Source organism: Ictalurus punctatus, chromosome 15 (genome assembly GCF_001660625.3).
Source record: "Ictalurus punctatus breed USDA103 chromosome 15, Coco_2.0, whole genome shotgun sequence".
Taxonomy (NCBI): Eukaryota; Metazoa; Chordata; class Actinopteri; order Siluriformes; family Ictaluridae; genus Ictalurus; species Ictalurus punctatus.
In genome coordinates this window covers 5,908,592-5,924,234 of record NC_030430.2, presented here as the reverse complement: position 1 = coordinate 5,924,234, position 15,643 = coordinate 5,908,592, and the positions used below count along the sequence as shown (strand labels likewise).

Below are 15,643 nucleotides of genomic sequence, written 5' to 3'. Positions count from 1 at the left end.
CATTCTAAACTCAGCAAAACAAAAAAATATGGGGTGCTGCTTTTGTTTTAATACATGAAAATATTATTATTGCAAAGCCGTCACAATACTTATGAAATACTCCGAATATTCAGAGGAAGGAGTTAACCGAATGAGAGTTAGGTTCAGGTAGAAACAGGAAATGTACTGTGAGCTTTCTGGAAAACTGATTAATGTGAAAGATAATCAGGATAATCAGTCAGTACATTTACATAGAGAACAATCATCCGATATTAACCCGATTAAGACAATACTCAGATTAAGGAACTACCATGTAAACAATGATTATCGATTACCTTAATCCGATTAAAGTCATACTCGAAGTAAACACAAATCGAATTAAAACATGTGGAGTATTCCTGTTTTAGTCGTATTATTGAAGTGCGTTATTGACTACGTTTACACGGACAGCAGTAATCTAATTATTGAATTTATTCTGAATAAGACAATATTCTGATTAAGGTGTTTACATGAGTCGCTCTTAGAATACTCCTTTCATGTTCCCGTTTTACATGTTCTAGAACATAGATCGATTAACGGCACACGTATTATGTCACCGCACCACGCCGTCCAATGTTCCCTCCAGAATTTCACGTATCAACATAAAGTCCGTCTTCGTTATGGTACCGTATACAGTTTTGGGTGTTTTTATTTGACATTTTTACTAACGCTTCAAGTCAAAGTTAATTATTTGCCATGCTGTACGTGCAAATATACAACTGCTTGAAGCCGTTCGTTGCGTCCCAAACCACATACTTACCTACTATATAGTAGCTGAGATACATGTATTTCGCCTACTATATACTGTAGTAGGTAAGTACGTGGTTTCAGACGCAGCCGTGTTCTCGTTTGCCATCAAACGGTTGAGCGCTGCCGTGAGTGTACGTGTCCTGTTGCAAAATGCGGTGAAAACTCCCACACGACATTAATAGTGTGATTAAGGTGTGTACATGTCTATAATGCACGTCGATAATTCGACTAAAACAGGAATACTCCACATGTCTTAATTCGATTTGTGTTTACTTTGAGTATGACTTTAATCGGATTAAGGTCATCAATAATCACTGTTTACATGGTAGTTTCTTAATCAGAGTATTGTCTTAATCGGGTTAATATTGGGTTATTGTTGTCCATGTAAACGTACTGATAGACATGTACACACCTTAATGTGGGAGTTTTCACCACATTTTGCGACACATATAGCATGCTGTCGATCACAAAAACGGGCGCTGGTGGCTAATTCTTTTCATACCATGCTGATGCCACACCTATTACAGTCTGGTATGAGCACTGTTACACTGAATACGTGTACACTCTGTGCGATTTATTAGCTGTTATTATTGTAGGTACACCTAATGTACCTGTCGACACAGGTGTAGGTGTACAGTAGGAAATTATAGCTCAGGCTTGTTATTTCCCCATGCATAATGTGTGTCATACCCTTCATTAGTGTCATTTTTTAGACGCAGGATATTTTCGGATTTGTGGACTGTTGTTTTTTTTTTTTTTGCTTAAGTAATTTCGTTTAGTTCGTTTACACCACCGGCTGCGACCTATGAAGTTTGCTCTAAATATCTTTTACTTAAAAATGATCATTCGTTTTATTCAGTGCGAGTTCTTTTATTAACTCGCTGCCAAGTTTTTCTTGTCATATTCACAAAACAAACCAGTGTTCAATATGCAAACGCTGTAATCACTCAATCAAACCTTTTGTGTTCATTTTTTTCCCCCTGGTGTGACAAAAAATACAAAACGATGTACAAAAGAGAAGGTCTTGAAATTATTTGACAGTAGAAAAAAAAGAACAAACAAAAAAAAACAACCTCTTTCCTGTAAATCGGCCACTGAATCAAATATGCAGCCGCCACACCTTGGTTGTCATTACAAGACAATACTGCAGCTTACACAGTTTACAATTATAAACAGCACCTACATTCGTTTGTATTTTTACATGCTGTAATTTGATACACAGTCAGGTCTTTTTCCTCGTAGTCACATCCAGACACTGCGGGGGTACCGTAAGTGCCGCACTCAGAGTTCTGACCCACCAAAAGGTCAGATAGAGAAACGCTCTATGCAGCACCTATTCGTGTTGGAAAAAGATCCCCTACACGATCGGCGTGTTAGCCTGAAGTCTGCAATAGCAAGCGACGCGCTTTAGAGGACAAGGCTGTGATCTTTATTCTCAGCACAAGCCTGCTGTTACACAGAAATATTATCTTAAGCTCCTACATTAAACCAGACAGGCAAGTGAAGTCATTTGCAGTACAAAGAAATGAGCTGGGCAAACAAGACAGGCAGGATCCATTTAATTGATTTGTTTGCAAGTGTGAAAACACTGCCAGATAAAACCCTGAGTGACATCCCGCCATGTTTAACAAACGTAATCATCAATCAGTTTGCTCTCGTTCTCCGACTTACAGACACGAGACTGAAAATTAAAGTGCGCCAATTGACATTTTCTTTCAAATGCGCGACATAACTGCGGAGAAGTGCGACATAATTCTGCTTTTAGAAGCCGCGAAAAAAAAGACGGTCTAAATATGTGTCGTTAATATTGGTGAAAAAGCCTGTCATTTCGCGGTACGGATCTATAATTAACACGGCTTGGTGCGCAACACTGCTGCAGTGCATACAGCTGCGGCTCGAGAGCCTACTCAAGGCTCACGGTGCTGCTGATCAAGGCTGCATTTAGCCTTTCGCACCCCGGTCGTGGTGATTCTGGATCAGCAGTGTCACTGTGACGTGCCCTGTTTTTACCCCGCAGCTGTTCATGTAGGAAAGCTTTGGGACAGAAGCACACATGAAGTGTGGGTAAGAAGAGGATGCTATGGATAGTGAAGAATTCTGGACAGCGCTTCAGTTTATCTAATGTTTAGTTTCTCCTCAGAAGACATTTTGAATTTAAAAAAAATTATAATAGCGTAAATAATCCACCTCGAAACGTTCATTACGGCGGTCTCAGCGAAGCAGGCTGGAAAATAACAGCCCAAATAGAGATCAAATCTACATCTGGGGGCGTAATCAGATATGTGTAATTGCCTGACGTGATTATTATACTATACAGTCTGGGCTAGAAAGAAATCAGCCCCAGCCTTGCTTCTCGCTTATTCATATCACTGTGTGTACTTACTTCTAACCACCACTGGTGGTGCTGTTGTCCTCGGATTTCCCCAAAATCCAAAATAATCCACTTAAGGAAGTTTATTATCTCATGTGGATGCTGAAAATCAAACTTTTATATATTTTATATTTTTGAAAGACCAGACTCACAAAGGTGAGACGAACCGACGCCTAATAAAGTACCTTGGTGCAAACCGCACATATTAACAATAGCTATATGCTATAATTGATTACAAGTGTATTTTCTGCCCAGGAACATGAGCCTGCCCCCTCACTTGATAGATCGAGCCGTCAGATCTCTGTTGGAGATGATGATTGATTCCAGGAAAAAGTCCCTCAGGCCACATCCATTCATTGTGAGTTAGGAAGTCATGGATCAGTACGAGCATTTAAGTACCATTTTAGATAACACATTGAAGTCTGAGTAGAGTGCAGAGAAAGTAATACAAAAAAAAAGTACACCACTGGAAATATTTCTATAGAAAGGTATGCATCTATCTGACAAACCTTTGATAGATCTTTTATTAAGAGTACCTTAGGTTTATGCTTTCCCAACAGAACCTGCCTTCCAGCTATATTGAACGTTTAAAATAACCGTAGCACCCCTCAGAAGCATAGCTCATTATACGAGAAACAGGCTGATAGAAAGACTCGTGTTTTTGTTCACAGTTATCGCCAGCCTAAGTGAAGTAACAACCAGTATAAAATATGATTTATTCCTGAGGCCATTTGTCTGGTGAATGAAACAGCAAATAACAAGCTATAAACAACGCTGTTTTAGTGTAGTACCAAGGACCCTGGGTAGCAAGTGCGTATGCTCAGCAATATTGTAGAAAATAAAAGAAACACTGCTGAAGTCCAGAGTGCAGGTCAATATAGAAGAAAGCATCAACAAACAAGGATAATTCACATACGCAAACCATAGAAAAAGTGAGAGTAGAAATCTGGAAACACGGAAACTAAGAAAACAAGGCTCGGACTTGCATGATAAGACTTCGCAGCCAAAGAACTAGTCAGTGAGTTAACATAGAACAGGGAAACACAATCAGGTAGTACACCAGCGATGACACGGGGTGGAGATAAAAACCAAAACAAATGTACATGTCCATAACAAACAGAAGCAGGTAATGTAGATGAACCAAAACGAACAAAAGCAGCACTCATCGTGCTGGGGTTTCGGGAAGGCGCAGTGATTAAGAGGGGAATTCATGATACTGTATTTGCAGACCAAAAAAAAAACAAAAAACAAAAAAAAAACAGACGTATTCACACATACTTTTTCACCATGAGGCCCACTTCACAGTGTTTTGAGAACTTGAACTCCATTTATGGTGAACACAGAATGTACCGCCATTTATCTTGACAGAATGTGAGGGTGCGAAATGGGTTAAGGAGGTGGAGCTTCCATAGAGTGTCAGTTAGCATCGGAGAGTTCAGAAAACCTGCGCAAATATCCAATGGCTCGTTTTACATTAAAAACAAACAAACTGACAGCTCTGTTGGCATATGTAGGTGTATCTTCCAGTGTACACAAGTGTTAAAATGCAGAGCTCCTATGCAAAATGCGTAAAGACTGGCAGGTCTGATACGGTCTTTTAAATATTCATTATTCAAAAGGGACTCAAAACTAACTGGGGATTAATATTATTGCATTGCATTATACAGTATACATTGGTAGGCAGCACTAAATGTACCAAGCTACATTCCGCATCCCGTCGTCCCCTCTGTTGCAGGACACACAGGAGTCTTTGTGTGAAACAATTACCTCTCTACCAGACCGTGTCCCACACGGAGAGCTGCCAAGTCCTGTTCAATGATACACCACTCAATTAGCACTGACAGCCAGAGTAAGTCAAGAGCGGGAGTGAATTTCACTGCCTAGTCCAGATTTCTAGTGCCCTGGGTTTCTAGTGAAAGTAGCACTCACACTTTCCGAGTGAGTCAAGGACGCTGGTGATAATCACTTTCATACAGACTCTTCAAAACAAACCACAGCCCACATCTGTGGAAAATGAAACCTTGATGTGGGGGTTTTGTGGTATGTACTTGCTAGTCACGAACCTTGTGTATTAGTTTGCCCGAGTACCAATTTCAACCAAAAGCCTGCTGCCTTTCATCACCTAAAGGCATTCTGTACTACCTACGGAGATCTGTCCAACTGTCCAAACGTTATCCGTCATTCCCACATTGACCAGTGTCCTCTCGACCCACATAAAAGCCATTTTCCCCACCACTTATTACAAACAGAAATATTTCATTCTAATAATCTCATGTTGATGCCAGATAAATAAACAGAGCTCTTTTTGTGATTAGGTAAACTTCAGGGTCACAGTTTCTACAGCCTTAATCATGGAACTCGACCAGGTCAGCGTAGAGAAGAAAAGACTGCTGGTCATCGGCTTCCTTTTAAGTTTCCACACTTGCGGAAATTGCCTTGGCCGAAAGCACCCTTACTGGGCTGTATATACCGTCCTGCTTACAATACGCTGAGTCATCGCCAAGACCTCGGATCCAAGGCTGCAAATATGATGCTTTAACACGTCTGGTTGTTGATATAATGCTGAAAATCCTTCCAAATCCTTCATTATTTTAATGAAACCAAAAAGTGAGCCAACAAATATTTTTTGGGCTCCTTTTTGCAGCTTGAAGCAATTTGAGGACCGGAGGTAACGGGGGAGACGATCTGGTTCAGGGACGCTGTGGTGTTTTAGGTACAATTCCGACAAATATCTGTAACTAGAATACAAGTTTCCTGGCTAGTACAGTCTGTTTTGATGGGAATTTGAGGCCAAAATTATATGACTGTTCGGAAAAGACAGGCGCATTTGTAGGATTTGAAGACGTTCAAGCTTTCCTTAGAGTAACTGAAGCATCCAGAGACATCATCCTGATGAAATTCAAAATTGAGAGTCAAAACAAGCTAAGAATTGTGCATAATCCTTTTCATCTAAATTGTACAGTCTTCATGTATGTAATTGTACAGTGTTCATTCATTCTTTCTGACCTTTCCTTTTTTTTAAGTTCTCTCATGCTTTTTCTGCTTCTTGATTTCCTTTGGGCAAAAACTGGTACACTGGTTATTTGGAAGCATCAGTCAGAATCTATGTTACAGCAACCTGAATCTTTGGAATTATTTGAAAGCTAGCTTTTTTCATATTTTCGTTCATTTTCAATTTTTTTTCTTTTAACTTATTTGTAAGCAACATTAACCAGATTAGACACTGAATGACTGATTGTATATAAGCAATATTGTATAGTTAACCTAGCTAGCTAACTTAACATAATTCTTTTAGTGTTAGTTTAACCAACTGCAACAGTAATGCAGACACCAAATACGCTGTTAGACTTCATAGAACTGCTTGACTAACAACCTACTCTAGGAGTACTTCATATTGTCACCAACTTTTCTCATTTTTATTAGTAGTTTGAGGTGTTTCACCAACGTTCACCTTGGGTCATGTGTGCTACCATGCACAATAAGTATTACTCAATTACCTACAAGGTCACGTGTCAAATGAACAGCCTGTGTACACTGCACTCAGTGTGGAAAATCACTCAGTGTGGTATTAGTGTTACTGTTTTGGTCATTACTCCAATAACTATTAAGGCATTACAACTAGCCCGGATGTCGGGATTTAGATGGAATAAATACAGGACTAAAATGGAAATTGGAAAAAAAAAAAAAAAAAAAGAATTAATATAAATTAGCAATTAGTACAAGGGAAATTTGTTGATGACTCTGGGGGACAAACCGGTCAACTGCAGTGACATCATCCCGACCTGTGAGCAGTGTGTGCTGCAGCATGTGCAATGATTCCAGTGGGTGAATAAGGCTCCTGTTAATATTAGGTGGGAAGGAAGAGGCTGTTGTGTGCATCTGTTTGAGCTCTGTTGGCTCCGGATCAGTCAGTGTGTGAATTATAAAGCTCGGTAATTACAGGCTCGGATGCACCGAGGCTCTCCATACAGGCAGCAACCTCTCGAGTCTATTTCTGCTGGATTCATACAACATACACAACACACACACACACACTCAGGCGAATAGTAACATTTTGCTAATGATGTATTTACTGCCACGACATGGACACCGGGCCATATACACTCTTTCCACTTCTCGTACATACATAGCTATGTCGTTTCTGTCTCTTTGTTTCAGGAAGCTCTCACATCATTCTGCTAGTGGTGAGAAATGGTGAGCGAGAGCAATGTGAAGATGTTAGAAAGGAAAGATTCTTCAATAAAACAGGACACCAGCATTAAACATATAGACCACTAGTACATTTTCTGAGTTGTATAAACTGTTATTTATTTTGTCTGCCTTATAGTTTTCTAGACTAAATAAAACAAGGCACGAAAACTTACAGGGCAAACGTTTTAAGTATGAAAGTATGAAACTGTACCAGGCATGACTGTTACAAAAGACAAATCATCTACACATATCATCTACAACATATAAGAATTTGTGGCACCACTGTGCTTTGGCTGTACATTGGCCAGTTCCAGTTCCAGAGTGGTTTTTGGTTTCTAGATCGGCACAGACAAACACTAACTACAGTAATGACATTTGTGGGCGGGGCTAACAATAGTTTCTGTTGATGATTGGTGAGCTCATTGGTTGGTCAAATAAACACTTAATAAAAAACAGAATAAACAAACAACAACAACACAGCAGTCTGTAGACTGTCCAGCAACCAGAAAAAGAAAAATCCTATTCCATGACTAACGTCTGCAAAACAAAAGTTTTCATTTGTTATGTAATTCTGTACATAGTGGCACAGCACACCTCAATGCTATAAGTATAAAACATGCTACTTATTCCGAATCCCACCGCCCGCTGTACTATACACATCAACCCAATGCTTGATCTGGCTACAATTCATATTTTCCCCATTTGGATTAGATGATCTTTATAGAATCACAAACATTAAGAAACTAACTAAAGTAAAATTTAGCTGTCTTGGTGATGAGTAAATAAAAGCTTTGTAGTCAGAAATTCTTTTGAAGTGTTTAAATCTAATTTTAAACGCTCTTGGGAGATTTAGCCCTGAAGGTCTGTGCTGAAGGCCAATATGCTTTGTAGCCATTCTGAATAGAAACCAATGGAGGCCTTGTTTTAGACTACTGAATGCTCGGTCGGATCCGTTCTGTCACCAACAGGCTTGTGATTCAGCCAATAAAACACATTGATCTCTCAAGTGATCCATAACCTCCTTGCTGGGTGTACCAAATGAATTTCACCCATACTGAAGCTAGAGAATAGTCTAAATAGTAAGTCTAAATTCTCAGATCAACATTTGCGATTTAGTTTTGCACAAGAAATAGTAATGTTTCTCATTCAGCCAAAACTTGGCGGACAGTGACTCGGTGGCCGCTTTTATATATCGAGATCGCAAGCACAATATGCTACAGTATAAATGTTACACTTAAGAACACTTAAGAAAAAACTGAATAAACAAACAACAACTACACTGTCATCTTCGCCAAAGATCATGTACTGGTCCATTTCACTTATTCTGTATTAATGCACGGTGGCTTAGTGGTTATTATGTTTTCCTTGCACCTCTGGGGTTGTTGAGGGTTTGACTCCCGCCTCTGTCTTGTCTACGTGGAGCTTGCATGTTCTCCCCGTGCTTTGGGGATTTCTTCTAGGAACTCCGGTTTTCTGCCCCAGTCCACTGAAATTTCCAAATTTAAGCTCCAGGCTCCCACGCGACCTCGTGTAGGATACGCGGTATGGAAAATGGATGGATGGATATATTAATGCATTTAAAAAAAAACTATCACTACATGTTAATAAATTGTCTTAGCTACCACTTTTTAGCCTCGTCAGTTAGGTTTCCAGGCAATCAAAACATGGGACCTCTGCTGGAGCATGCTGGAGCTTTGACTTGCCTGGTGGGCTAGCTAATACATTTATGATTTGTCTACTAATGGGACATAAATATGAAAGCTTGTTTTTGCCACTTATAAGGGAATATTAGGCAGACAAATCCAACAATTGCCACTGCGACTTTTTACCTTCCAATTCTCACAGTGAGATACAATCTCACACAATCTTAAACAGTTGCTGTGGTCTGATTATTGGAAATGGAAGCACTGAGTTTGATATGTGTTTGATATTACTAAGTAAATGCAAGCTAAAAAGTCACAATTTTGAAATACTAACTTGCAATTGTGAGAAAAATCTTGTAAAACTCTCATCATATAACTCTCCTGTTTTATTGACTTGCAGTTACAAGATAAAAAGCCGCAGTTGTGCGATATCTTCTTGTGGCGACAACAAGCGTCCATAAATAACCATAAGATAGCATGCATTTAGTTCATTTAGACTTCTGAGCAAACTGAGCTGCAGCAAGACCATCTTTAATTTCCAGAAGTTGACAAGCAACCATTTTGATGCGAGAATACCATGTGCTGATGCCCACAGTAACATCTACAACAGTAACATAGCCAGATGGCCCAAATACAGTATACAGCCAGCAGGTCCATACAGCATGGGGCTGAGGGCTAGATCCCAGTCCAATGTTAACAGAATAGAGCTGGAGCAGATTTAGCTTGAGCCATCTGCTGTGGCCGGCGGTGAAGCGCCATGGGGCGCTGGGACTGAGCATGATGCTTGTAGCTTCACCAAAGTTATTTATAGAATTAAACTCCCTAAAGGTGATATTGCTCTTTAAAGACATTCTGGGACGTGACGCTTACTACGCTGTTACTAATCTAAGCTTTTTTCAGTCCAAATGATCTATGATCAGGCCACTTCGGTGTTCACGCAATAACTGCTGATCTGTAAAATCCATGCACAAAAAAAAGAGGAAATAATAGAGCATCTAGAATTGCTGGCATTCTGCCACCGTGATAAGCTCTCGTATCAACACGGAGCCATGTCGTAGGGTAAAAGCAGAGGCGTCATTTTTCACTTGGCGAAATCAGCCATGTTATTCCTAAATTACCTAAATCTCACAGTGGAGTGAAAGTAGGCCATTACTTTTGCAAATGTGCAGTGGTAAGTCATAAACCTGTTCCCATTAAAGGTGTATCAGTCAAGATTAGTCAAGATTAGAGCTCTAGTGGTTGAGTAGGTGAACTACAACAAAACCGGAACAATTTCTTTTTTTAAATCCTTGATCCTTCTCCATTCTTGTACATAAAGCGACACCACAGAATTTACACCGGCCTGCTTGATAGCCTAATTGTAAAAAAAAAAAAAACTTTTTTGAAAAAAAACCAACAAACAACTTTAAAAAAAAATAAAAAAAACCCTGAAAATCAGCTCACACTTATTTGTTGCTGCAGGAATAGCCTTTGCTATCCTGCTATTGTTTGTATTGAACTCTCATGAGTTTTTCAGATGACGAATACTACTGATATTAGCTAGTTAGCACCATTAGATGTATGGGAGTTCATGTAAAGGAGAAATGTCGCTAATTCCACATCCAAAGTAACCCCCTTCATCAGTAATACATTTCTTTATGTTGGAAAAGTGCTACTAAGGTTTATGGTAGTTTTTCTACATTTCTGAAGACATTTTCTTATGGGTTTCCCCCCCCCCCCCCCCAAACTATGGCATTTTCCCCTGAGAGTTTAGTATACTTGATGAAAGTTTTTTTTTTTTGTTTGTTTTGTAAAAAAAAAAATAAAAAAAGACCAGAAGCATTCAGGAGAACTGATCCCTGGTCCTATTTGAAAAGGATTCTCTGGCGCTCGCACTGCATACCGAGTAACGTGAGTGGTTCAACATGCCGTGTTACTGGAGCACTCACCTTTGTGGTAAGAGCATAGTTAAAAATGTAGGTACCCTAAAGAAAATGGCTGCCGTTTTTGCAAACCTGCATGCACAAAAGTGTATGGTTCGGAATGAAGTCTTCTATGTGAAAGCAAACCTGAGATTTTGAGCCTCTAATGCCTATGCCATTGCTTATACAATTATTTTGTAATGTGTTCCACATATTTTTAGGTTGTTTGTACTAGTAAGAAAAAAAAAAAACACTATTGCACCCTTATGCTTTGGAAGTCCATTTAGGCATTTAGGATACGAACAAAAAGCCTCATTCGGTTTCTGAAGCAAACAGATAAACAGCTCTCAGGTCTTACCTTGTGTCTGCATTTGAGCACGACTCCATATGCTCCTGCATGAGACAGAGAGAGAGGGAGAGAGAGAGAAAGATGTAAAATGGTAAATAGAAAGTGTCGGTTCACAGCTATCATGTGTTAAAGCATCATGAAGGTGAGTTTCTCACCAATGCCTGCAAACACACATACACACACGCACACACACACAAACACAAACACACAGACCGACCTTGCAGTGAATGAACTGCAAGGAGACCTTTGGCGAACAAATCAATTGATTGTTCGCTGAGTGAGAGCGATGAGTTCGTTTGCATGGGGTCACCTCTGGTGAAGGAATGTACCATTCAGGTAAATAAAGTGAACAGCACTCTGGGGAACCCACTTGAGGGCACTGACCCAGTGTTCTTTGCAGTACTCTGTGAACCAGAACAAAAAGCTGAGTCATATGGGTGGACACTAGTTATAATTGTTATGGGTTAATGAGCCTGATGCCATTAAGACTTCACATGTAGAACTGTGATACAGGATCATCGAGGACTGCTGTATAAGGTCTACGTCTGTATGTGAGTGTATGTACGTGTGTGTGTGTGTGTGTGTGTGTGTGTGTGTGTGTGTGTGTGTAAATGGGGCACAGTAGGCATTGGTAGGGTTGGGAGAAGAGATGCTATCGGCACTATGTGTGGCACAAATCGAAACCCCCCCTGAGGAACAGTGAGCTTAGAGCGCTCTGAGCTCCTCGAGAACACATCCAGTACAATCGGTGCTGGAAGAAAAAAATCAAGAGATAACCTGGAAATTGAATTAGACGAACACAAAACCGTCAGTCAGGATAGAACAGGAAATGAAGACAAACTAGGAGCCTGCATAATTCGGTCAAAAATAGCAACTCTATTATTTTGACCACATAGTTATTTTCAAAAAAAAATCTAGAACCTCTGAGAAGGTCAAAGAGAACATGATAAAACTGTTTGAGTGTATTACATTTGTGTATTACAGGCTGCAGCAATTTTAGGCCAATTATAGAGATTTAACAAACAATGCTATACTGCGCAACCCAAGTACAAACCAGACAGGAAGTGGAGATTTCATAACACTACATTCTGTGAGGGTCAGTTACGCAGGTAACGCCTCGTCAAGGAGGTAAATCAGAGGAGACTGGCTAGACCAGTTTGAGCTGACAGGTAGTCTGACAATAAATCACACAACCACTCTTTAGAACCATGGTGAGCAGAAAAGCATCTCCAGAATTCACAACACATGAAATCTGGAGGCGGATAGGCAACACCAGCAACTAATGTTTGCAATCTCTGAGTACTTCAGAAACTGTTGATCTCCTGGGATTTTCTCACACAACAGATCTAGACTTTACAGAGAATAGTGCGAAAAACATTAAAAACATCCAGCGAGTGTCAGTTCTCTGGCTGAAAATGCCTTGTTGATGAGAGAAGACGGAGTAGAACGGCCAGATTGTTTTGCGTTGACGTGATGTCTACAGTAACTCACGTGACCACTCTTTACAACCGTGGTGAGCAGAAAAGCATCTCAGAATGCACAACACTTTGATGCAGATGGGTTACAACAGCAGAAGACCATATCGGATTCCTCTCCTGTCAACCAAGAACAGGAATCTGAGGCTACAGTGGGCATAGACTCACCCAAACTGGGAAGTTACCTGGTGATCTTCAACCTGCCTCACACCCAGTGCTCCCAGGATAGGCTCCGGATCCGCCACAACCCTGACCAGGATATCACCATATCACCACAACCCTGACCACGATTCATTTAGAATCTCTACAGGATGGCTCCACCGAAGCAGGGATCGATATCCCAGTATATCTACTGTGCAGTACAGACAACGTTAACAAAACCGAGACTATATAGGAGGCAGAATCCTGTACCGTAGTCTCGCCAATTACAGAAGCAAGGTTGAAAATCCTGCTCATTATCCGGCTTGAAGCTCTGCATGGGAGATGCGGTTAAATATATGGCATATACTTTATGTAACCTCAGTGTCTGAGCATAGAATGGGAGTCTATGGGAATCCAAGAAAGCATAATTGGCCATGCTCTCTGGGTCAGAAGGATGCCATTACTCTCTCGCTCTGTCGATTAGAGTGACACTAGCCGATCGTGGGCGTCTGTGAGCTCGTGTATACAATAGAGGGCTTTCAGCAGTTCAGGAGTTTGAAAGGATGTAGTTGTCTGGTTAAAAAAGTGCAAGAAGGGAATCTCATAAATCGTGGATTTCTGGTTAAAATCATGACAGGCTAGAGATCGTAAGGCAGATATACTGGATGTAGAGAGGAGTTCTTTTCTGTTATTTCTTTTCTGATCGACACTATTTCACACTGTTACCAAGGAGTCAACAAATCAGTAACCTGGATGCCCGGGACAAGCAAATTTCATGTCTGGGCTATTCTGGGGGGTTTTTTTTGGTCACAGTTGGTTCAACAATGGATAATAGTGAGCAAAGTGAGCATAATGAATTCCAATGAGCTTCACGCCATCATATATCTCTCCTGCAAGCATCACATCACGGTTAAACACATCAACCCATAGGAATAAACCCACTAACCATCCATCGGAGCCTATCCCTGGGGACTTGGGGCACAAGGTGGGGGACACCCTGGTTGTCGTGCCAACCCATCACAGACACACTACGGACAATTTAGAGATACCAACGCATGCTGGAGTACCAGGAGGAAATAACCAAAGCACGGGGAGAACATGCAAGCTCCACGCACACAGGGCAGAGGTAGGAGGGATTCAAACCCCCAACCCCAGAGGTACAGAGGTGTGAGGCAAATGTGCTAATCACTAGTTCAAGTTCAAGTTCAAGTGGTTTTATTGTCCTTTCAGCCATATACAGTTGGTACAGTACACAGTGAAACGAAACAACGTTCCTCTAGAACCATGGTGCTACATAAAACAATACACTAAACACATGAGACACAGAACTAATAAGATCCACAAACATTCTAAGCCACTAAGCCACCCACGTAAGGACAGATTCACCAACATCGTGCTGACTTATTGATGAGGGTCACAAACATGATGCTCTACAATAAAGGTCATCAACTGCTGTCCTCTCAGTATTCTAATAAAAACTTAATAAATATGGATCATGTATACTAGGCAAATACACCCCCATGAATTACAGAAACATTGTTTTTTTTCCCCCTATGTTATTTCAGAAAGGTTACATGCTGCTACGTGTTCACGCCAGCAGTCAGACACATTTTCACTTTCGGATTTAATCACGCGGCTTCATCCAGCATCAAACATGTCTCATCTCACGCTCCCAGCTCATCCTAAAACTCCATTAGCACTTGAACGGCAAAGGCCTAATTAAACTGATTAAAGTCATACTCCAGGGGAAAGCCAGCTGAGAAAGTGGCTGCCAGGCTTCTTAATGCCATTCTTCCAGAAGAAGCACATACAGGAAGCACTTAACCATCTGGGCCTTTCGCTGAAAGGAATGAAAGAACCCGAAAGATTTCACCTGGTGAGAAAATGTATGAATCAATCAGCGATCATGACTCATGGACTGAGATAGATCATCTTGAAATCCATTATCACAGGTAAGCTTGTGCGTTATAGCGATTTTGAATTTTATTTTTTTTTATACAACAGTTCCACTAATTTGACTGGACGAGCCGTCTTCCGCTAAGTGTGCTCAGTGACATCATCAGCGGACTCATGAATTTAACTTCTGACTTAAAATATGAACGCTCGTCAGACAAACTCTCCTTAACCCGAAATGGCAGAAATGATCATTTTCCTGTCATTTCTTAGGCTATTAATCTTGGAAACAGGCAAAATAATCAACATCACACAAGCCTAATCCTGTGGAACTGAATGATTTCTTTCAAATAAATTGAATCATTTCGACACGATTCCACGTCTCACGGAGAACTCGTCTGTTATTCTAGAGTGACAGACCGGCTGTTCTGTATGCACGTTATTATCTTGACCTCTCCATAGCCGCTCAATAATACCAGCTCACCGTGATGAAACCACACACACGCACACACACACACACACACACACGCTGAGTGATTGAGAGACGCGATTAATTTGCCTGAGCGCACCTCGTCTCATCGGCTCAATGTGGCATGAAGCGTGAATGTCTGCACGTGTCAGCGTGTTAGCGTCATTCAACCACTCGGAGACGTGCTGGGGCATCATGGGCCGATTTGTGACTCTGAAGAGAAGGGATGAAACTTGACTGACATTTTTAAGTCATATGTTTAACCTAACCTATACTAACCAGACCTTTTGTTTTGTCTGGTTTGATCATCAGCTTCAGGGTTAGTTAGTATCACGGCGCCATATGCGTCTGTCTCTTCAGTTTTTGTACTCCACTGACGGCCTGGCTGCGACCGTGGGAACTGTGGACTCCCTGCCACGTCACATTCGAAAATTTGAACCGT

The 15,643-nt window shown here is 40.8% G+C and overlaps 1 protein-coding gene across 2 annotated transcripts in view; it reads right to left on the bottom strand.

The window, feature by feature from the left end:
* The window catches only part of LOC108276197 (cyclin-dependent kinase-like 5), an 80,761-nt gene that overhangs the window by 47,912 nt on the left and 17,206 nt on the right, over nucleotides 1-15,643 (bottom strand). For both annotated transcript variants that reach the window (XM_017487664.3, XM_017487661.3), the window contains exon 3: nucleotides 11,233-11,267. In XM_017487664.3, coding sequence (XP_017343153.1) covers nucleotides 11,233-11,267 — 35 coding nt within the window. The remainder of the gene's footprint in view (nucleotides 1-11,232; nucleotides 11,268-15,643) is intronic.